Source organism: Chiloscyllium punctatum, chromosome X, assembly GCF_047496795.1.
Source record: "Chiloscyllium punctatum isolate Juve2018m chromosome X, sChiPun1.3, whole genome shotgun sequence".
Classification (NCBI taxonomy): Eukaryota; Metazoa; Chordata; class Chondrichthyes; order Orectolobiformes; family Hemiscylliidae; genus Chiloscyllium; species Chiloscyllium punctatum.
In genome coordinates this window covers 22,242,367-22,266,309 of record NC_092791.1, presented here as the reverse complement: position 1 = coordinate 22,266,309, position 23,943 = coordinate 22,242,367, and the positions used below count along the sequence as shown (strand labels likewise).

Genomic DNA, 23,943 nt, shown 5'->3' with positions numbered 1-23,943 from the left:
TGGTTTGAAGTTCATTCTACTGTGATATCTAGGAATGGGAGTCTGTTGTCATTCTCCTCCTTTGTGAATTTTATGCCAGTAAGGATGTTGTTGATGATGTAGGTTTCATCTACTTTGTTCCATTTTGTGATGACAAAGGTGTTATTCACATAGTGGAGTCCAAAGTTTGGTTTGGATAGTTGGGAGGGCTTTTTGTTTGAGTCTCTACATTGCTGCTTCTGCTTAGAACCCTGATATTGGTGACCCTGTGGGTCATTTGTTTGTAGGTTTTGTTATTGAATGTGAAGTGGGTGGTGACACATGGATGTTGTCTTTACTGATGAAGTTGGTGCTGTCTGGTGTTTGTGTTCTTGGCTGTTCTGATTGATAATTGATGTGAACAGGGCTGTTCCATCAAATGAGACAATTATTTTGTCGTCTTCTATCTTTGGTGTCTTTGGTGTTCAGGAATTCTTGGGTGGAGTGAATGGAGTGGCATGAATCTTCTACGTATTTCAGTTTTTAGTAGATTTCCTTGGCTTGTCTGTATGTCGGTGTTCCGGGTAAGTGAGACTATTGGTCTGAGGGGGCCCCCTGGTTTGTGTACTTTAGGTAGTCCATAGAAGCGAGTGTGTTGGATCCATCTGGCTTCATTTTTTTTTGTGGAAATCTGTCTTGTTTATTTGTCCTGGTTTATGAAGTCTTTTCAATGTGGCTATGACATGGTTTTCTTGTTGTGGTGTCAGGTCTATCGCCAGTAAGTGGTAAGTGTTTGTATCTGCGATCGGTGAGTTTGCTTTGTCAATGTACTCTGTTCTATTTAGAATGACGATCATGTGCCCTTTGTAATCCTACCTGCAGCCAATGTTTTTGTCTTTTTTGAGTCTTTTTAGGGCTTTCCTGTGTTTCGTTCCTTTTTCAACACTTAACGCTGGTGCAACTGTCTTGTCTGCTGGGTTTCTTCTTTGAGTCCATTGCCCTTCAGGGTTGATCCAAATGCTGTTAGGAAGTCCTTTTTGTCATGTCTGTGTAGTTGTAGTTTAACCCTCTTATTTGGATGGTCTTAGTGGTTGGTCTGAGGTTTTGACCCAAGCCTCTTTGTTGTCTTTGTTCTTTTTATGTGAGCTTGTCCAATTTTTCATGTAGGGCTAATTTTTTTCATTTTTTGTTTGCTTATGGCTCGTTCTAGCATGTCTGTCCATTCATGGTCTGTCATGTTAGTATATAAAAGTTTTTTGCGAAATTTCCTGAATGTATTTGTGTCATTGGTTGTGGGCATCTTTTAATCATTTCTCAACATTCTGCGGCTTTTCTGTTCTGTTATTCTTTTGGCTAGTGGGGTGTTGAGCGGTGGTTTGTATTTAAGACATTTTGGAAGTACCTGATTCCTGAGGCATTCATGCAGGAAGTACAGTAGTTCGTGGGTGACCTTCAGTCAGATGGCATTGGTTTCCCAAATTCAGGCTAATTTTATCGTATTGCACCCATAGGTGTTTATGGTTTTCAAGAAGATTTGAAGCTCAGGTTGAGGTTCAGGGTGTAAGTAGGTTTTTCTTTGGAAATTTTTATATAGTGGTTGTCGCTGAGCTGGAAAGTTTGTTTTTCAGACATGTTGTCACCATACTCTGTAACAACATCAGTGAGCCTCTGGTGAAGGGCTGGTGTTATGTCCCTCTTCCACGTTCACTAACAAGTCTGACAAATATATCAACAGAACACCCCATGGGATCACCAGTATCCGGGTCCTTAGCAGAAGCAGTAATGCAGAGACTCAAACAGCCCTCCGAATTAAACAGCCCAAACTTTGGCTCCACTACGTTGATGACACCTTATGTCTTCACTAAACAAAATAAATCAGATGAAACTTACGACAGCATCAACAATATCCTTACTGGCATAAAATTCACAAAAGAGGAGAACGACAACAGACTCCCATTCCTAGATATCACAGTAGAACGAACAAACCAGGACTGCAGGAAAGTAACACACACAGACCAAATACTTAACTATAGAAGCAATCATCCCAACACCCACAAACAAAGATGAATCAGGATGTTATTTCAATGGGCTGCAACACACTGCAGCACCCAGTAACTACAAACAGCAGAAGAAAAATACTGATACAGCATACTCAAGAGCAGCGGGTACCCAATATAAACAGTCCGCCAATTTCTCAACAACAAACCCAAATAAGCAGACACAATGAGCCCATATACCCTAGCCACATTACCATACATCAAAGACATCTCTGAAATGACTTCCAGACTGCCCAGACCCCTTGGCGTCGTGGTAGCCCACAAACCTACCAACACACTTAAATGGCAGCTGATGAACCTAAAGGGCCCTGTACAGACAACCAGCAAAACAAATGTCATTTATAAAATACCGTGCAAGGATTGTAACAAACACTACATCAGACAGACAGGCAGAAAGCTAGCCAGCAGTATGCATGAACACCAACTCGCCACAAAAAGACATCCCACTATCACTAGTATCCTTATATACAGACGAAGGAGGACACCACTTCAACTGGGACAGCACATCCATCCTAGGTCAGCAAAACAGAGACACACAGGAATTCCTAGAGATCCGGTATTCTAACCGGGACTCTATCAATCAACACACCGATGTGGACCCCGGAAATGATATCACCCACCTTGAGACCAAGATGCACAAATAGAAAGTGGAGCACAACAGCAGCACTTCACTGGAGGCTCACTGATGTTGTTATCTAGTATGGTGACGAAATGTCTGAAAACAAACCTTTCAGCTCAGCGAGAAACTTACAACCTGAACTGCAAATCTTGAAAACTGTAAACGATTTCCTTGGAGTTCCATTGAGTTGTGTTTTTAGAGAGAGAAACTGGGAAACTGCCTCAAGCACTTAATGGATATCAAAAATATATTCTTCTGCAGCTGATTGCATTTTTTGTGCATGTGGTATTCCCTATCTGAATGTGTTATGCTGTTGCTTCTAAATGATTATCCAATGCATAGATCATCTGCTAGATGCTGTTTTATCGACCTCTGTTAGCTTCAACCAGAACTATACTAAGCAATGCGTTGGCATCATTGGTCTTGGAGCTTTGATCTTGAGAATAGCAGTTATGTTTTTTTATGTTGGCAGTGAGGTTTTCCAAGTCCTAAATGTCTGCTACATTTTCTTATCCGCAAATGGTCAGGCTTTTCATTAGCAGTGAGGTGGAAATACAGAAAATGATTATTTATTTTACTGTTTACATTTAGTTTTCTATATTCTTCCCTTGATGAGTTTGGACATTAATTTTGGTAAACGTGTGAACTGTGCTGGCATTTGACCTATTCTTGAATGCTTACAGTAAACGACAATTGGGAGTAGAATCCAGATTAGATTCTTCTTGTCCCAGCTTGAGAACACAGGCTGCTGTTAGCAACCTTGTTGCCTCTCCGGAGATGCTAAGGGTTGCAACATTTTGGAAAATGTAATGTCTACAAACAAGTTAAATGTGGGATAATACTTCGAGTTCTTATGTTTTGCTGATTAAAAAATTAAAATCTTTGTAATCATTTTAATGTACGTTTTCTGATGTGGAAATGTTGAGTAAAAATAGGATACTGTGCAATTAATCTTGATCTCAACACATTGGGGATGCAAGGAGGGAACGAACATCTAGACAAGTGCATCTGTATGTTTTCAGAGGCAACATCACCATTTCAACAGAGTGAAGAAAGGTAAGGAAACTTGCAATCGTGAGGATAAGCTTAAGAGACTGCAGACAAGAGGGTCTATCAAATGTCAATCTTCAGGTTTACTGAATCCAACTTTAGAATCAACTCATCACTGACATCTCTTTTAACGCTCTTTCTTTATAACCTTATCTCTACATTCGTGTTGGCCCCATAACAGTTCTTTCAAATTCTTTATCAGGGTTTGGGGTGGGGGGGGAGTGCAGTTTGTTCTCGTGTTTCATTTTTAAAGTTTCAGAAACAACTTTGGGAGAAAAAGATCTAGGAGCTCCCCCTCAAAGCGTTTAGTTGCACAAAGATAGACAACAGGTTAGAAGATTGGACAGAATGTTGACCAAAGCGAAGAATTACTCCAGCTAATTAGGGTGACGGGGGCGGGAATGCAAGAGAATGCTAGCTAGAAATATAAAAATAATTAAACAATAGAAAATAAGGATACAGCAGATGAATTGAAACAGTTATTTTGCATCAGTCTTCACAACGGAGAAATGAACTTAAGTTCCATAGCTAAATTAGGAAATTGAAGGGAAGAAGGAACTCAGAAAATTGTAAACTCTGGGAAAGTGTATTGGAGTTGTAAGCTGACAAGTCCTGCATCATGGCTTTGCCCTAGGGTCTGAAATGATTGAGATGGTTAATGTATGGTTGTAATGCTGCAAAATTCCCTAGATTTGGGAAAAGCCAAATTAGATTAGATGAGTTAACGTTTACTATTCCCAGAAAGGGAGGAAGAGAAAGAAAAACTCCATGCTAGTTGACTTAACATCTACCACACAACTGTTAGTAGCCGTTATTAAACGTGTGATGGCATCTAGAAGAAGGTACTCTGGCAGAGTTTTGCGAAATGGAAATGATGTTTAAGCAGTCTGGAGGGGCTCCTTGAGTCATGAACGTCTGTATTATGATTATGCATACTTAAGAATGCGATCTCCTGCAAGGGTGTAATTTTTAAAAATCTGACGCATGAATGTTTCCTGTGCGCGCACATGGCTGTTTTATGTTGTCCTGCATTGTATTCGAATTGTATACAAATTGACTAGCAAGTGGACTTGAATGAAACCCGTTTGCAACCCAGGGACAACCTGTATTGGAATTCTTTGAGGAGGTAATAAATACTGTAGATAAAGGGGAACTGGTGGATGCACTGTACTTTGTACAGAAAATATTTGAGTCAAAAATTATTCTGGAAAATAAATGCTTATGGTGTAGGGGGTAACATTGTTATGGATTGAAGATTTGCCAGCCAATACATAATGGTATGGGCAAATGAATAACAAGTGGCGTGCCATCAGCATCAGTACTGTACCTCAACATTTTACAGAAAGCACCAAGGACATGGTTGCTAAATTTACTAATGACACAAATCTGGGTAGGAGAGAGTTGTGAAGAGGACATGAGTCTGAAAAAGTCGGCAAAGTTCTGGCAAATAGAACGTAATATGGGAAAATTTGAAATTGTTAATTTTCGGAGGAAGAATAAAGCATGTTACCTAAATGGAGAGAGATTGATGGGCTCTGGGCATACTAACGCACGTGTTGCGAAAGGTTAAATTTAAGCATAGTAAGCAGTTAGGAAAACTAATAGAATATACTTATTTCCCCTTGCAATAAGTTATAACAAGGTGGTGATGCTTCAGCTATACAAGACAGTGGGGAGAGCACACCTGGTGTACTTTGTACAGTATTAGTTGTCTTATTTAAGAAAGGATGTAAGAATGTTTTGAAGCAGTTCTAAGAAGATTACCTAAAATTGGTGGGTTGTCATATATAAGTTGGATAGGTTTGTACTCAATAGAGTTTAAAAGGGCAACTAGTGACTTGGCTGCAATGTACAAGAGCCTGAGGGGCCTTGACAGGGTGTATGTGAAATGGATGTCTATGGGGAATTTTAAGACTCATGAGAAATTGAGAGTTGTGTCTTTGGAGCACTCCAAAAGGTTGGAAGCAGAGTTTTTGCGCTTTTAAGGAAGAGAGATTCTTGAGTAAGAGAGTGAAAATTTATTGGGGTGGGGTGTGGGTACAGTGGGCAGGAATTTCTTATTACATTCTTTTGTGGGATGTGGCCATTTTGCTTGCCAACCAGCACACTCTGCCCATACCTAGGTTAGTTTTATGTACATAGGAAGCAGGAGGGGTAGACATTCAATACCTCAAGCCAAATCAGCTATTCACTAAGATCATGGCTGATATAAAGACCACATATTTGTTTAAAAAAATTGTTCTCTCATGGGAGTTGCTGGCTGATCAGCATTTAATGCCCAACCTTAATTGCCCTTGAGAAGGTAGTGTTGAGCTGCAGTCTGCTTGTTGTAGGTAGACTCACAATACTATTAGAGGAGGAATTCTGGGAGTTTGGGCCTAGTGACAGTGAAGAAACTGATATTTCCAAGTCAAGACGGTGAGTTGCTTGGAGAGAAATTGCAGATGGTATTCCCTCCAAGCCACTAACCACCCTGACTCGGAAATATAATGCAGTTTCTTCACTGTCACTATGTGAAAATCCTAGAGTTCCCCTCTAATAGCATTGTGGGTCTACCTACAACACGCAGACTGCAGTGATTTGAGGCAGCAGCTCACCACTACCTTCTCAAGAGTGATTAAGGTTGGGCATTAAATGCTGATCAGCCAGCAACTCCCATGAGAGATCAATTTTTTAACAAATATGTGGTCTTTATATCAGCCATGATCTTAGTGAATACCTGATTTGGCTTGAGGTGTTGAATGTCTACTCCTCCTGCTTCCTATGTACATAAAACTAACAGTGATGTATTATTGTGAGGGGAAGGATATTGTGATGTTTTCCTTTTTTTTTCAAAATTAACTAAATCGTGATGATTTTGTTCAGCTGCATAATTTTTCTTAATTCCCAAATTGCTACTCTGCATGAAATGTAAAATTGAAAAAAAAAACTGTGCAATTCTAACAGTTCTGTTTTGTTTGAGAGGCTTGTTGATTCCTCTTGTGGAGTTAGTCTTTGACTGGGAAATCTAGTTGGAGTTGGAGCTGTGGAAAAACATGTACTGTATTGATGGTTCTATTGATAAGGTGGGATTATAAAATTTTATTGTGCTGTATGAAATGAGTATGGGTTAGATTGGATGTATGGCCACTTTTTAGTTTCTTGCAAGAAGTTAGAATCCAAAGGCCTGGGAGCACATTTGAGTGACTGTACCTTTTTGATCATTGGAAAACAAACCAACAAGTGAATTTTATAAAATAATAAACAATGTGTTTGATTCGGTACACATTGGACTGGAAAAGCTTAAAAGTTGCAGCTTTACCAACTGATCTGTATGTTGTGTGTACCCTGACCCCAACTTGGAAGTTATCCCATGAAAATAATGAACCCTGCACAACATATTAGTGACAAACTGTAAAGTTTGTTTAGTTATTAAGCAGCATGCTCCATAACAGCTGTCAAGAAAAAAAGACTGCAGTGATGTAACTATGGGGAAAATGCTGCATGTATCTAGACTTTCTGAAAGGTAGTAAGTAATGACACATATGATTGCACTGGAATACGAGTTATGAATTCAAGTTACTAGCTACAATAAGCCAGGGAATTTTCACCTCTATCCTTGTTATTGGAGGTGGAGAAACCTTTAAGACCCCACTTAAAAGATTTCATTCTAGTCTGTTGCCCTAATTCTATTATCAAAGTCATGCAGATTTCTTTCTCCTCTTAGTGTCTTTATAATTTAAATGTAAAACTAGTTTAACAAAAGTATGTTTCAAGTCTGAAAGCCACATTAATGACTTTCAGTTGCTTCATGGTCCCTTTTGGTGTGGCCATGTCAGTTTATGTTGATCAGTTAGCCTAAGTTACATGACTACAGAAAGCATCCTCTTTTAGTAGATCATATTAATTTATAATACATGAGGCTTTGCTTTAGTGTTTATGCAGTTTTTACTCATTTACTGTCTCATATTTATACTGTACATGTAAGTAGAAATTTTGAAAGTTTTATTTAATTATCCTATCTGTCATGGTTCCCAACATAATGAATCTGTTGTTTTCATCATCTCAACTAGAAGTCACTGTTTTGCTGCTAAGCAAGGTATATGATCATAACAATTTTATTTGAATTGACTATTAGTTTTGATACAGCCATCATACAGTTTATATGGCCTTATTGCGTGGCTCCAGCATTTCGTTAACTTTTCATTTAGCAAATGTCTGCTGATAAATAACTTCAAACACTTGAACTTTGCCCTTGAGTTTAGGTCCTTTTCTCTAGCTGAATGTTCAGGATGCATTAGATGTGATATGCCCATAACCTGTTTGAGTTTATATGATGTATGCATCGCTGTGGCACTTTGCTTCCACCTTTTAATAACTGCCTGCCCTGCTTCTATGCCACATGCCCTTTGTTGCAATCTGCGTAGAGACTGATAGCTCCTACTGAATAGAGTCATAGAGATATACAGCACGGAAACAAACCCTTCGGACCAGCTCATCCATGCAGACCAAATATCCTAACCTAATGTCCTGTTTGCCAACACTTGGCCCATATCCCTCTAAACCTTCCTATTCATATACCCATCCAAATGCCCTTTAAACGCTGCAATTGTATCCGCTCATTCCGTGCACATGCATGCACACACACTCTCAATCCTCTGCATGAAAAAGTTGTCCCTTGCGTTCTTTTTATATCTTTCCCCTCTTACCCTAAACCTATGCCCTCTAGTTTTTGACTCCCCCCGTCCCCAGGGAAAAGACCTTGTCTAATTATCCTATTCATACCCCTCATGATTTTATAAACCTCTATAAGGTCACCCCTCAGCTTCCAATGCTTCAGGGAAAACAGCCCCAGCCTATTCAACACTCTCTGTGGCACAAATCCTCTAATCCTTGTAAATCTTTTCTGAACTCTTTCAAGTTTCACAGCATCCTTCCGATAGGAAGGAGACCAGAATTGCATGCAATATTCCAAAAGCGGCCTAACCAATGTCGTCTTCTCCCTTCCCATCCACTCATTTTAGGTCTAGAGTTGCATCTATCAGAAGTCGTATTCAAAAGTCCCCAGACAAAATACTTTTGCTTCCTTGGGTCATAACTGGCCTGATGACATACAATTCCCACTGACTACTGCAACCCCTTTAAAAGTTCTGGTGCATTTTGGGCACAATTTTGACAACAGCAAGGGATATTATTGCAATTCACACTACCTTGCTGTGTCTTCAATGTTTCCCTTTTCCAACTATTTAACACAGGATCGCATTCTCTGTTTTATTTTCTGCATTAAAGGCAGAATCTATTGGAAGACTGCCAAATAGCAAACTTAAGAGTTTTTTGTATTTTTTAATCCTCCTTTGCATGAATTTCTAGTGTTCTGAACTGTCAAACAGGAAAAACAACTAAGGAACCATAGATGCTGGAAATCCTAAACGACATCTGAAACTGTTAGGACAACTCACGAGGTCTGGCAGTATCTGTGGAGAGAAATCAATTAATGTTATAGGTCCAGTGACTGACTCCACCCCCTCCTCCTCCTCCTCCTCCGCCGCCGCCCACCCCCAGGACTGAAGAACGGGGTAACGAAATAACTCCACTCATCTACAATTAACTTTGTGTACCCTTTGCCTAGGGATAAATAACTAATACACAATCCTGGATCACATGGACATTTCTTGGAATCCGATGATGTTATAATCAGGAAACCAATTAAATCTCTGCAAATACTCACCACTGGTGTTCCCACTAAGGTGCATGACCTTGCTTTGAGGTTCCATGCATACTAATCGATATGCTGATACATTGACATCCGGTTTTGGAGATCCTGTTTTATTCAGTTGTGGGACTTGGGTGTTACTGGCTGACCAGCCAGCGTTGCTGCCTAACCTGCGCTTTTCTAGCAACACATTTTTCAGCGTTGATAGCCCATCCCTATTTGCCCTTGAGAAGATGGTGGTGAGCTGCTTTCTTTAATCGTTACAGTCCACTTGCTGTGGATTGACCCACAATACCAGTCGGGAGAGAGTTCCATGATTTTGACCCAACGACTGAAGGGATGGCGGTACATTTCCAAATCAAGGTGGTGTGTGTGGCTTGGAAGGGAACATGCAGTTGGTGGTGTTCCCAAGTACCTGTTGCCCTTGTCCTTCTAGGTGGAAGTGGTCGTGGGTTTGGAAGAGGCTGTCTAAGGATCTTTTGGTGAATTTCTACAGTGCATCTTGTAGATAATACACATCGCTGCCGCTGCTGCTGACCAGCGGTGGTGGAGGGGTTGAATGTTTGTAGATGTAGTGCCAATCAAGTGGGTTGCTTTGTCCTGGATGGTGTCAAACTTCTTGAGTGTTGTTGGAGCTGCACCCATCCAGGTAAGTGGGGAGTATACCATCACACTTGTGCCTTTGTAGATGGTGGATAGACTTTGGGGTGCCAGGAGGGGAGTTACTTGCTGCAGTATCCCTCGTCTCTCTGACCTGCAGTTGTAGCCACTGCATTTATATGGTGAGTCCAGTTGAGTTTCTGGTCAATGGTAACCTCAAAGATGTTGACAGTGGGGGATTCAGTAATGGTAATACTGTTGAATGTCGAGGTGTGGTGAGAGTGTCTCTTATTGGAGATGGTCGTTACTTTCCAATTGTCAGCCCAAGCCTGGATATTGCCCAGATCTTGTTGTATTTGAGCACTGACTGCTTCAGGATCTGAGGAGTCGCGAATGGTGCTGAATACTGCAATCATTGGTGAACATCCCCACTTTTGACCTTTTATGACAGAAGGGAGGTAATTGATGAAGCAGTTGAAGATTGTTGGGTCTAGGACACTATCCTTAGGGACTCCTAGAGATGTCTGACCCTCCGCAACCACAACCATCTTCCTTTGTACCAGATATTACTCTAACCGGCGGAGTATTTGCCCCTGATACCCATTGATTTCAGCTTTGCTAGGGCTCCTTGATGCCATACTCTGTCAAATGCAGCCTTGATGTCAAGGGCTGTCACTCCCCTCCCTTTAGCTCTCTTGCCAATGTTTGAACCAAGGCTGTAATGAGATCAGGAGCTGAGTGATCCCGGTGAAACCCAAACTGGGTGTCACGGCAGATTGTTGCTGTGCAGGTGCTGCTTGATAGCACTGTTGACGACCCCTTTCATCACTTTACTGATGATCGAGTGGAGATTAATTGGGCCGTAATTGATTGGATTGAATTTGTCCTGCTTTTAGTGCATGCCAATAAAAAAATCGGAGGTTGTATTGTTCACCAGTCCATTTTGTTCTTACCTGTGCGATCTGCTCGAGCCTTTCTGGTCCTTTTTGTCTGAAGAGCACCGATGTCACTGCATAGCTTTTTTTTTCCATATCTCTTACATAGACTGCTTTACCTGCTCTTGCTTTCCTGGTAGGTTTTATAATTATACTTTCAAGACATACTTTGTTGTGAAGAGCTTGTCTTTCGGCTTTTACAAGCCTTTTTTCATGAAAGCCAAATTTATGCACATCAATGTTCATTCCCAAAACTGTATTTTCAGTCACAACTGCCACTTTATAAACTATTGTGCTTCTGACGCTTCTTTTCTAGCAATACCAATTGTACTAGTATTGTTGTTTCTCCTGATACCAATTTATAGACTGATCTGAAACATTTCAATTTTTGTGTTCCAGAAGAGTGTGTGTGTGTGAGAGAGAGAGAATGTGAATGATGCCTGATAGTGTTGATGACATTTGGGGAATGAGTGTAAAAAGGGTATCCCTCACAGTTGTCATGATAAATCTGATCCAGAACACAGGAATATTCTCCTGACAGTCTCAGCAACAGCTTGCATTTACACATACCTTAACTTTGAAATAGAGGGAGTTTGCAGATGTAATTTTAAAGAGTCAGGATTTGGTGTAGGATATGAAACAGGCAGTAGAATTTTATTGTCTTACAAACTGGTTTAACAATTGGGTAGAATGGAAGAGCCTTGAAATAATGGAGTCCAGAGAAAATGAAGTAGAACTGAAAGCTTCAATGGAAGATGGGCTAAAGTAGAGCTGGGCATTCGTATCCAAAGGAGAAGTCAGTGGTCATTGCACAGAGAGAATGTATGACAGCAGCTCATCTGTAGTTGAATTGGATGCAGGAAGAGAAGATCTTCCTGAATCGGAAACAGTGGAACTAGGCAATGCGATGCCACAAAACTAGACCGATTTGGTGGAGGGTTGTATCAGAGGGATAATGCCCCAGTAGTAGTTACATTTGCAGAGAATCTTAATTGTACCTGTGGTTGAAGCTGTTTGATGTAGGAGTAGCCAAGACACACACTGGCAGATTCAGGCAGATATCCAAAAGGATTAGCATGGATTTGGGAGATGGCCACACATCCAAGAAAGACAGGTGCCTGAGAGTTACCATTTGAAGGACACAGTTTTTGAGGGTAAGTTCATGTTTTTAAAGCGTGAAGTAACAGCAATTTTGAAGAAAGTGAATTCTCCTCTTGCATGAGGGAACCTGTTACAATGTCAGTTTAACCATACTCCTGTTCCATTCCTTCTTTGACGGCAGAATCCTCTAGTCACTGCCCTGACCTCTGGAACGTTGTTAAGTCATCTTGCTACTTCTCGCATTTCCAAAACCCTTGTTCTCCAACCATTCTTCACTCTACCACCTTTTTAAACCTTAAAAGCTTCCATCAAGAAAGGAAGCCAAAAATAAATTTTGTTACAGCAGCTTAAAACCTTAATATAAATTATTCTTTCTCTTTCCTCCCAGTAGGTTTGTCATTACTGCATATATAATGGGATATAGGTTTATTTAGGTTTGGAAAATACTAAGGGTATGAAAGGAATAATCCAGGTCATTTAAATCTAATACGATACTAGGCCCAGTAGATTTTAGCATTTAGTGTAGATTGCGAGATCCAGCCAGTTCAGCTAACTGTATATTGGGCATGCCCAGGTATGGACTGCAATGTTTGTTATTAAACATCTTAAAGATGGAAATAGCTTCAATGTTGCTATTTTGAGCATTGTGTGGCACTTCTTACAAGCAGCTGCTAAAGCCTGGGACCATTTGTTTTTAAATAATATGCTGGGCAGACCAGAAAATGACACAATTTTTTAGTATTTGCGATCAGAAAAAAAGTTAGCTTGTATCTGGGTTTGAGGTATGAGATTCCTTGCAAAAGCAGGCTTGAGGATTTGAAGTACTGATTTAAGAGTTGAATCTTGGATAGGAAAGGATTGTGTACAAGTTGAGTGACATGCAATAATGGAACTTTGTGCATGAACCAAAGTGCCACAATAAGGATTTCTAACTTAATGCTTCTTAATATACAACAACACTGAAAGTAGAAGGTTTCTTAAAACGTTGAAGATGCTTGTACTGAAAACTGTCTTGAAACCCTAATTGCAACTTTTGTAATATTGATGCTCAGTCTTTCCAGTTCTTGGTCTCAGGTGAAAGTGCGTATCAGCGTGTCCAATTCATAATTATTTGGCGAGCGCTATGTTTGTAACAATGATTTCATCCAACTTCAACCATTTAATTACAGAACAATTCTGATATGCCTTCCTGTCTGTCTCGCGCTACTTCGTATGTTTGCTTACTTGGGAGCTGCTGATGTATTCTGGCAATTTGTGCTTGAAGCCTGAAGGAAACTTTGACAAATTTGGATAGATCTAAATATGCATTAATGTCTTAAAAATGTGATTGTAATACCTTTGTTAGATTTCACTTGGTGCACTAAGCTGTAGGCAAAAAGCAAACAAGTGGTTAATTGAAGCAAAATCATTCAACATTTGTCATGATACTGGGGAGGGAATTTACTTCCTTCAGAGTAAACTCCTTTGAATTTACATTTTGAGTTTTTTTTTCCTGTACTTTGTTTATTTCATAGTTGCAGATTTTTGGGTATTCTGTCTCATTTTGGGTATCTTTGCTACTACTAGGAACAATTCCAGATTATCAGCCAAACAAAAACAAACACTTTTTGGGAATAGCAAGCACAAGACCTTTTTAAATTATGGCATGAGGGTGCCATATTTTGGTCATGTGACAGTTCTCTTTCATTGTGAAGAGTGGTTCTCTTGTTCAGTAGGACTAGGTTCTTTTCTGTTTTCCATTTAACCATTAATGTTTGGTAACATGTAATGTTTCTTAAAAATGTGATAGTGATTTTTATGATATCCAGTCTTCATACTTAAAGCGTTGATAGAAGACCATTTTTAACAAAAGCCTTGTTATTTCCTGTGTGTTTCTATATCTACATAGCGCAATAATATGTTGTTTTATCATATATTACCCTTTTGTTCTACTTGCTATGGAACATTGCACATCAAATGAATGGTGTCTATATGGGTACTGGATGGGAAAAAGCTCATGAGCAGCAACATCAAAGTGAAACACCTGAAGGGATTGTGTCCATGTAGGTAACGTGGGCTCTCTTGAGGTGTATGAAGGATACTTTTATTTGAAGAATACGAAACACCTTACAATGTAGGTAATGTTATTTCTTTGATTATTCTGGATTGTGTTATCTTGCTTCAAATGAATTATTAACTCCTATGCTACACACTTAGGTGGTATAACATGCCTTTTTTATTACTATGAAAATTAGGTCCAATGGAGCATCTCCAGAGCAGTTCTCCAAACTCTGTAATAAAGAAGTAAGTAGATTTTTTTTTCAGTTTTGTGGCTCTATTCAAGTCACTAAGAGGTACATATGCTTGTGTCTTATTCAACTTTTTATTTTGATTTATACTTGTCACCTTGCCTTTTGATTTTGGTTTGCCTAGCTGGCACAGAATGAGGAATACTGGCAACAGGTGAGTCTTAAAAGTTCTTAAAATTGTTTAGAAATCTTGTGTTTGCTCTTTTATTAAAAACCAAGCATGATTTGAGTGAATTTTTTTTGGAAAGAAGTTGTGGTTTGTAGTTTTATAAATATGCCAGTTGTGTTTAGTAGTACTCATGCTGCAAGCTTTAATGTCACCATTCATTTTTAAATTACAACTCTGTTTTGGGACTAAATTTCAGAAGCATTCTCTTGGCCTAAGTGCTTTGTTCCTTTAAATAATGGGCCTGTTTGAAACGTAGACTTTCTCCAGTTTTAACTCCTTGGCAACCGAGGAATGCAAGAATAAAAGAATGCAAGAGGACTTGGACTAAAGGATAGATGCAGTGGCAGATGCAGTTCAGTGTAGAAGTAGTATATTTTGAAAATAAGGAAAGAGAAAGTAAGTATGCTGTAAGGAGAGAAACTTTAACAGCAGTAACAGAAGTTTGATGTGTAGATACACAAATCATTGAATGTAGAAATTGAAGTGATTAAGGCAGTTAACAATACCAAACAGAATCCTTGATTTTTTTTTCAAAATCTAAAGCTTCAAACAGTCAGAAAGTGATCTTGAACTTGTAAAGGACCTCAGTCAGCCTACAGTTAGAGCATTCTTAAGATTTCCTTGGATATACCATTTATAAGACGTTTATGAAAATAATAGGTGTAACATGGGTTCAGTATACCAGGGATGAGAAGATGTGGTTATTATGAGAGACTTGAGAGATGTGTTTCATGGGGTGGGTGTCTGTCACTAAGAGTTTGATAATAAGACTGTGCAAATTCAAGATAATCTCAGAAATTTGGGGCAGAGTGTTGAAAAAACTTCAGTGTAATGTGTATTGAGTCCTCTTCCTGAAATAGTACATTATTTTAAAAGAAACTCAAGATTGTTGTTTGGACAAGAAATGAGAAGGTGCAGGGAGGTGAATGTGATTCAACAAGCTGAGATATTAAAGGGCGTGGAGAATGGGCAAGAAAATGGGCTTAGACAGGTAACTTGAGAGAAACAAGGGTGCAGACTTGATGGAACTCAAAGTTAGTGATGGATTTTTATTAGCCCTTTGGCAAACTAGGAGGTGCATGTACTTTTATTTCTGTATCAGAAATACTAATATGCCAGTAAGTTAAGACTTTCAGTAGACTTTAATTGCATTGTTAATTTTTGACTCGCACACCTATAGATGTAATAAAAAATAATAGTACAGACTTTCCACTTGTGCATGATTTCTACTTGCATAACCCATGAGGCGTTACACAAATATGTATGACAGGAATTTCAGCTGAAATATTCCATGTTTTGAATACCCTTAGACAAATTACTTTCCAGCTTTGGTGACCTGAAAAGTCAGCAGCTTCAAATAATTCTGCTCTTGTTTTTCTCTCAGTACACCTGATCCTTTTATGGCCAGTTGGAGCTTTTTGCCTTCCATAAAAAGATAAGGGACTTTGTCTCCATGGACTCTGGTGGGTTCCTTTCAGTATTATTTAAACCAAAAGCCATACTTGATGCTGTAATAGGCACTGAGTAATGATCTCAGAGTTAAGATTTTTGTTCAATCTGAAGTAACTTTTGTTAAAATATAGTTTGTACAATACACGTGAACAATACATGCAAATGTTGGATTGTGTATTGGTGCTTAATCGCAACCTTCTAAGCAGTCTATTAAATCTGTGGACACATTGTTTGGCATCCATTTGATAAAAATCAGTCTGTGCTTTAATTGTCAAAACTATATGCAGTGTGATTTGAATTCATGCTTGCAGTCATGCCAAACGTTTGAACTAACATAGTAAATGGAGGAAAGTCCATTTAATAAAAGCCAGACTCTCTGCTGTTGTTCGCTGCCTTTTTCACTGCTTTTAAGAGTGTTAGTAGGGTTCCTTAAGATTCTTATGAATAGCTTAAAGCCTGGCTCCAAAGTTTTTAGAAACTACCCTCCCCACCAACTGGCGCTATTCTGTGCTTTCTTTAATTTGCTGTATGATGTGTCTTGCAACATTTGAGCATTGGTAGCCAAATCGCTTCAAGGAAAAAAAATGGATGCTGGCTTTAAATATGAATCAAGTGTAGAATGAAGTATTTTCAGACTTTAGTATGAAACTTTGGAGGGGGCCTTTCAGAATATTTACATCGTGCTGAATTTTTAGAGCTTTTATTTCATCACCATACTGCTTTTTAAACTGAAAGCAATGCCTTTGCCTTTGTGGCAAACAACGAACAGGTCTGTGCTAGCGGCTGTAAGCAAAACCAGTGCCAGTTCTGATAAACTAGTTATGCGCAAACAAAAAATGAGTTTAGCGCTATCCTGGCAAGTAATTACTAAATTTTTGTCAGTAGCTACAAGCACAATTAGCCCCTGTTCTGGATAGCACCAGTCATGCGCAAAAAAAAAGCGTTATTCCTGGCGAATAGCTGGCATTGTTGTGGCTATGAGCAAAATCTGCCAATTCCAGATATTACTTGTCACGTGCAAAAAAGAGAATAATTGTAGTAACACTCTGGCAGTTATGAGAAACAGTTCCTCTATAAATATATTTGCTAATCCACTAGTTACTGGCAAAATAAAAACAGTACTTCACTGCAGTGTTGTCAGTGGTTGCATTACCTCATGGCAATTTTACTGTTTCTTATTTCTGAGTGAGTAATTAAGTATCTGATCAGATCACTCAACATTTTATGCCTCTGGTGTTGAATAGAGAGCATATTAACAAAGTGCAGGTTGAAGATAGTCAAACTGATTCTTGAACCTTTGCTTCCTTAGACCAGGATGTTGTGAAGTTATCCCATGATTTTTATGTGCAGTGAACCAAGTCACTAAATGTGAATACTCCCCATAAATGTTATACACTTGTTTGTGTTCAATTACCACTAAATGCATCATAAGATGTGCTGTTCCTGGGAATGCTTCACAAGAGTGTTGTCTTATAATTTGAGAAACTTGGTCTTGTATTTATTTCACTACTTTTTTTTGGGTGGATAGTTTGTGGCACTGCAGATGATAAAATCATGCAATGTGCTGGACCTGAGGAGCGTGGGCAATATATATCCCTCATTGAGCATTATTAAAAACACATTGGCTTGTCAGTTATCTCAATTGTTGTGAAGCTCTGCTATGCGCAAAGAGGCTGCAGTGTTTGCCTACAAAACAATGGTGACTGCATTTCAAAAACAATTCATCAGCTATAAAGCACTTTATGACATCCTGAGAGCACTAAATGCCAATCCATTCTCTTGATGTATCACAATTTGAAGAATTATTTTACTATCTACGTTACAGGGGAATATTGTTGCTTCTATGTATTTTGTAATGCTTAATATATTTTGCCATATTGTGAGAATAACTGTGTCATTGTTTCAGTTGAGAAATATTAGAAAAGTCAAATTTTCAACTTGAAAAACAGTTGCATCAAAATGCGCACCTGTAAAAAGCATTCAACATCTCTTGCTGTTATCCCAGTCTGGGGCATTTCTGATTTGGGCCAAGAGTTTTAAGAACCTGGTAATAAAGTTACAATAGATATAAGGCAACATAATTTGATTAAGTAGTTTTTTTGCTGGAATAAACCACCAGAAATGGTAAAAGTGTTGTTGACTGTCAGAAGAAGACCCAAGGTTAAATAGAAGTTTGAAAGTTGTCATCACGTTTGCTGTGGCTCCCCATAACTGAATGACGCAGTGCATTAACTTTCAGCTATGATACACTGCCTCACGACAGTCATGCAAGACATAACCTTGAAGTTGAGATGGAGGTGGTGTGCTGAAGGTGACATATAATGCCATACATTGCACAAAGAAACAGTAAGTAATGAATTTTGTCCCATGTTTCTTGAGGTGTTTTCCTTCCAGAAAAGTATGAAAGTTTGCTCCTCTATCAGGAAATGGTGCATGGGGAGGGTGAAAGGCAACAGAATATTGATCTAGAAGCTTAGAAAATAGGAGCAGGCGTCAGTCATTTGGCCCTTTTGAGCCTGCTCCACCACTTAATATTATCATGGCTGATTATCCAACTCTGTACCCTGTTCCCGTTTTCTCCCTAAGATCAGGTTTTTCAAAATAATCTAGAATTAGATAGTTTTGTTCAAGAAGTTCCATGATAATTTTGCATTTTGCCAACAAGTTTCCGTCTTGGCTGCATATTCCTGTTAATAGTTTGCTTTCTCAGGGTTCTATGCTGTGACCTGCTTTTAGGGTAACCTTGAATCTTTCCAGTATTTCTTAAGAGCACCTTTTACCTTATCCACTGAAAGGTAGTATTGATACTGCTAATAAAATAGTATGTTAGCTTGATCCTCAACTCGAGAGCATGCTCGGGTGGAGCCGTTCAAAATATATGCATATAAATAGAGTATTGTGCAATTTATAGTTTATAGAATAGTGCTTTTTTAAAACTATTCTCCTATCCTGGGAAAATCTGAGGTTAACACCATCTTTTTATATCTTCAATCTGTATATTATGGTGTTGAAACATACTTTAATATTACAAGAATAAAGCTAGTGAAATGGCAGTTGTTTATTAACGTATAAAAAACATTCTGAAATGGATTTAACAAAACACTTTTTAAGCAAAACCTTCTTGGCCTGTCTTTGACTTTGAGCTCCTTCTTTGTCCACATTTTCCCTTAGTGTGCTATTTTTATGATTCCTGCTTGAATTATTTTCCATCTAATCCAATCAAAGTTGTGTACTTAAATCTTAATTAACTTCTGTCTCCTGTATCTCTGCATCCAATTGGAAAGAGGGAATCAAGTTCCAATAGAATGGCATTTGGCTCAGAACAAGATTCATTGGTTTTTGTTTCAGCCAGTTGAGGGCAAATAAGCCAAAGCTTAAAATAGTTGTGAATATTACCATGTGCATTTTTGCTGTAGTTTTTGTATGTAAAATTCAAGAGCCTACTGTTCACTACACTTACCAACAACTGGAAAGTGAACTCTCACTCCAATGAAACAATTTTGGCGCAATACAAAATGGCTAAAATTGGCTTTATTGAAAAATTGTGCAAACACTTAATGTGACTGCTTTTACAAAATGAGGCGGCTAATAAACCTGAAAAGAGTGCTTACAGTTTGGGAAATTTGTCACACTCTTGGTATAAGCATTCCAGCTGATCTTTAACTCAATCATCTTTGCGTTGATTTTTATTCTTGACTTGGGGAGGTGGGGAGCAAAAATGAACCACACTTACTTTGTGGTCAGTCCTTTTCTCTGACATGATTCATTTTTCTTTTGCAGTTGTTTGTTGAGCAGCGCAGAAATAATCGGTAAAATGGCAGACAATAATGTTGTTAACAATGGCAAAGACGGGGCTGGCCAGAGCACAGAAGACGTTTGCCGGGACTACCTGCGCAATGTCTGCTATCGCGGCAAGACCTGCAAATACCTGCACCCGGACATAAATGAGGTACATGATTTAGGTGTGAAAAAGAATGAGTTTGTCTTCTGTCATTACTTTATGAATAATGTTTGTACCCGTGCAAAGTGCACATTCATACACGGTACAGCAGAGGATGAGGAATACTACAAAAAAACAGGGGAGCTTCCTCTGCACTTGCGCTCCAAGGTGGCTGAAACCTATGGCCTGTCAGTTTCTGATCTGCCTGCGGATAAAGGTGAGATTCCAGTATGCCGAGATTACCTAAAAGGTGATTGTCAAAGAGGCTCAAAATGTAGATTCCGGCACTTCAAGCGTGATAATGCAGAACATGATATCAGACTGACACGGGACACCCCACTTTCTCAGCCATTGCGTAGATATGAACGATCGGATAAGGATAGTGGTATCACTTGCTATGAGTATGACCACCGTTTGAAGAGGAGAAAGTTGGAAGGTTTTGAGTTTGAAGTGTACGAATACGATCTCTCAAGTCGCCGGTCGGTTGATTCAGGATATCTGGAAGAGGAGAATCTTATGCTGCGAAACCGGAATGAGGAGCTGAAAAAGCAGGTGTCAAATTTGATGGGTAACAATGAGGTTCTTTTGGAGCAGAATGCATTTCTTCGCAACCAAATAAAGGCAGCAATGGTGAATTCCTTGCCCACAACAACAGCTGGGAGATTTGGCCACTGCACTTCCCCAGGACTTAAAACAAGGGGACTTTGGGAGTAAAATTACTTCCAAAAATTGTAAATCTAAACATTAGTCCTGTAGTTCTGGATGAGCTCATTTCCAATATTCTTAACATCTCAGCAGTGATCCTAAATGCATTCGACTCTGCTTCCTGTGACATTGGGTTGGGGTGGGGGGTGGGGTGCAGGATGTGGAATATCATTCAAGACCTAAAACTGTTTATTGCTTCAGCGTGTCCAATCAAGGAACATACCAAGCTTCTTGACAATTTTAAAAGGCCATGTGGGAGCCACCTATGGATTTTAGCTGGGTTACTGTTTCCTGGTTGTAGTTGCTAATTGAAGCCGTACTGTGGGAAAAGCTGTTACTTGAAAGAACAGCTGAAGGGCAAATACTGATACTTGCTAAAATATGTCAGCATCATAGGAGCAGCAAATCTTTGGCAAAATTAATTGAAATGCAGCTTGTTTTAACACCATTTGGTGCAAAAAGCAATGTATAACACAACAGGTTAATTTCGAGGCTGCACTCTGTGTGAGTGTCATCACCGACATTTAGTGGTGACTTTGGGTTACAACCTATTTGGACTTAGAATGGTGGTAGCTATGTTGCCTTTGGATTGAGCTGAATTAGACTCAAGTGCATCGACAACTGAGTTCCAAAACCCTTTAAGCGTATGAGCTGGAACAGCACCTAACAAGTGAAACAATAATGTAAATTATTGCAAGGAACTCTGACAATGTTACAATATCAGTCACATCAATACTCTGAAATCTAATGACACAATAGAGCTGCAATACTTTCTCACCCCCCAGATCTTTGGTGCCTTGAAAATCAAACTGTGTGACGAGCATGTAGTGGGGGAAAAAATAGAATTAAAATTGATTCCGATGTTGCCCACAATGATCTTTTCTGAATAGACAATGCAGTATGTATACGTATGCCCATTTTGACTTTTTTAGTAATTTGAACATCTTTGACAAGCCGAATTTCCTTTTACACCCTTGAAACATTTAGAGGGTCTCTGTGCTGCTTCCTGCAGTTCCCCTACACAGCTCACCCCCACGACCCCTTCACCCCAACAGATTGCATCCACTGTGCAACACACCATGCCATTCACCTTGCTTCCTCCCTCGCCCCCAACTTTCTGGCCCCCTTGCTGTGTTTTCCCCCCCGACCTTCCGCTAGTCTCCTTCCCCTCCTGCCTCGCCCCTTCTGACCCCCAACATGAGTGTGCTCTCACGTGCTCTTTCTATCACACTCACGCTTTTGCGCTCGGAATGAGATAAACTGCTGTAAAACTTGGTAAATATCACATTGGGTATCAATAATTACGTAGGTATCAGATTATTATGTAATTCCTTTCCATCCTGTTCCAAAAAAGGCATGAGAGTTTACAGTTCTAAGAAGGTAATTGAGTGAAGGAACCTGTGTAATTGAAATTTGATATTTTTATTCAGTTGCTGTAATATTGTATACACTGTACTTGAAATACAATGTTTCATAAAATGGTATCTGATATCGACAATTTGACTGCACCAAATATTGGATCAACCCATGATTGTATCTATCTTCCAGTTTTGTTGTGCTGACTAATCTCTTGGCCACATAATAAAGAAATGCCAGATTGGAGTCTGAGCAGAATTTGTGCGCAAGAAGGCGCATAATGCCATTGCTTGAGATGTACACTTTCAGTACTGAAACATTCTGTAGATGCCTTTAGCTGTTTTGAATGTCACATGTATTCAACCTAATGCATTTTAATGCCAGTATGCTGAAATTCTATCTTTCTCTCTCCTAATACAATCGAGTATGAACTTACTGCATGAGCTTAGTTGTTTGCCTACAAATATTTGGGCATAACACTATAAATCCATTTTCAGCCAAGGAAACCTGACCAAACTCTTGAATTTAAAGACTATCTGATCCAAAATATCTCATGATTATACCATAATGGCTCTTGGCTCTCCAGGAACATTTTACATCATCAGATGCTGAGATTGTATGGCCATCAGTATACCCTAGGTGTCCTGGAACTTCGTTAGGGTTCGCTTCATAAAGCAGTTACAGGACAACTGTTAGACTTCAGATGTTTAGTGAGAAAAAGGCTGAGATATTCAATTATTGCAACCTTTGTTTGTGGCATAGTATTTCACTTTTCACTTGTGGTTCTTGGTCTTATTAGTTCCAAAACTTGAAATTTTATACCATGTTAAATTGTGTTAGTTTCACCCAAAAAGAGTTCAGCCTATGGGATTAGGCACTTAGACAAATGTGCTTTTATGTACATTTTTAAAATTAAAAACAGGACCTCCATAATATGATTAAATGTTGAACACTTATATCTGAATTATAATAGTTGAGCCATGCTTATGAGTTCCACTTTTTAAATTTTAAAATCATTTTCTTGAAAGCATTGTTTTAAATGTTTTTGAATTTTAGTTATCTGATATCAGATTTAGTTATCAGAATAACAGATGCTGCAGATGATGATTAATCTGGATTTAAAAGGCAATAAAATTGTTAATTGTTGCCTTCATGCCTTTATTTTGTGGCTAAATGTTTAATGCTCCACTATATATAATTGTGATACTATTTATACTGATTAGTAAATATGGTAGAAGTGCTTTTCAGTTTGATCACTTTTTTTCTCAAGGTTAATTTTTTCCTGAAAATCTTCAGGGTTCCAAATACTTAGTTTAAATCAACAGGGATTGCTCCAATGTGGAGAGATTCTACATTGAAATTTTACCACATCCTAAAAATGAGACCATTTTAATGTTGTATGCTACTTATTAACCCTGACATGAACATAAAACTGGGGAACCTCTTTAATCATTTAATGCCGAATTGTGCACCTTTTTAAAGTAGAAATTTCAGAAAACCTATTAGTGAGTGTATAACAATAAAGTAATTTTTCATATATTAAGTACCTTGTCTTTATTTTTGCACTCTACAGATCACAGGAGGGTAGAATTAGTGTTTAACTCATCCAGAATTACTCTTGGAGAATTGGCAGAACCCTGAATGCTTTTACTTAAGATATGTCTAGGCCGTTAAGTTGGGAAGTACAGGAAATTTCAATGACAGTTTGGATATATAGCTAATTTAGAAAGTATATACTGGATAAATTGCTTGTTTTGCATACTTAAGGCCTCCACAGATGATTCTGAGAAATCATAGAGTCAGAGATGTACAGCACGGATACAGACCCTTCGGTCCAACCCGTCCATGCCGATTAGATATCCCAACCCAATCTAGTCCCACCTGCCAGCACCCGGTTCATATCCCTCCAAACCCTTCCTATTCATATACCCATCCAAATGACTTTTTGAATGTTGCAATTGTACCAGCTTCCGCCACATCCTCTGGCAGCTCATTCCATACACGTACCACCCTCTGCGTGA

At 39.0% G+C, this 23,943-nt stretch overlaps 1 protein-coding gene across 31 annotated transcripts in view; it reads left to right on the top strand.

Moving 5' to 3' along the window:
* LOC140471223 (zinc finger CCCH domain-containing protein 10-like) overlaps positions 1 to 23,943 on the top strand; it is a 136,655-nt gene that overhangs the window by 98,103 nt on the left and 14,609 nt on the right. For 2 of the 31 annotated variants that reach the window (XR_011956900.1, XM_072567165.1), the window contains exons 3-5: positions 14,247 to 14,295; positions 14,425 to 14,454; positions 15,854 to 15,932. The exons of 16 other annotated variants lie outside the window; for them this stretch is intronic. Coding sequence is in view for 6 of the 15 variants with exons in the window: in XM_072567165.1 (XP_072423266.1) it covers positions 14,247 to 14,295; positions 14,425 to 14,454; positions 15,854 to 15,908 (134 nt within the window). In the remaining 9 variants the exon portion in view is untranslated. Of the gene's footprint in view, positions 1 to 14,246; positions 14,296 to 14,424; positions 14,455 to 15,853; positions 15,933 to 18,160; positions 18,268 to 19,701; positions 23,838 to 23,943 lie in introns of those variants that run through there. 13 more of the 31 variants (XR_011956922.1, XR_011956916.1, XR_011956923.1 and 10 more) reach the window with 10 other exon arrangements.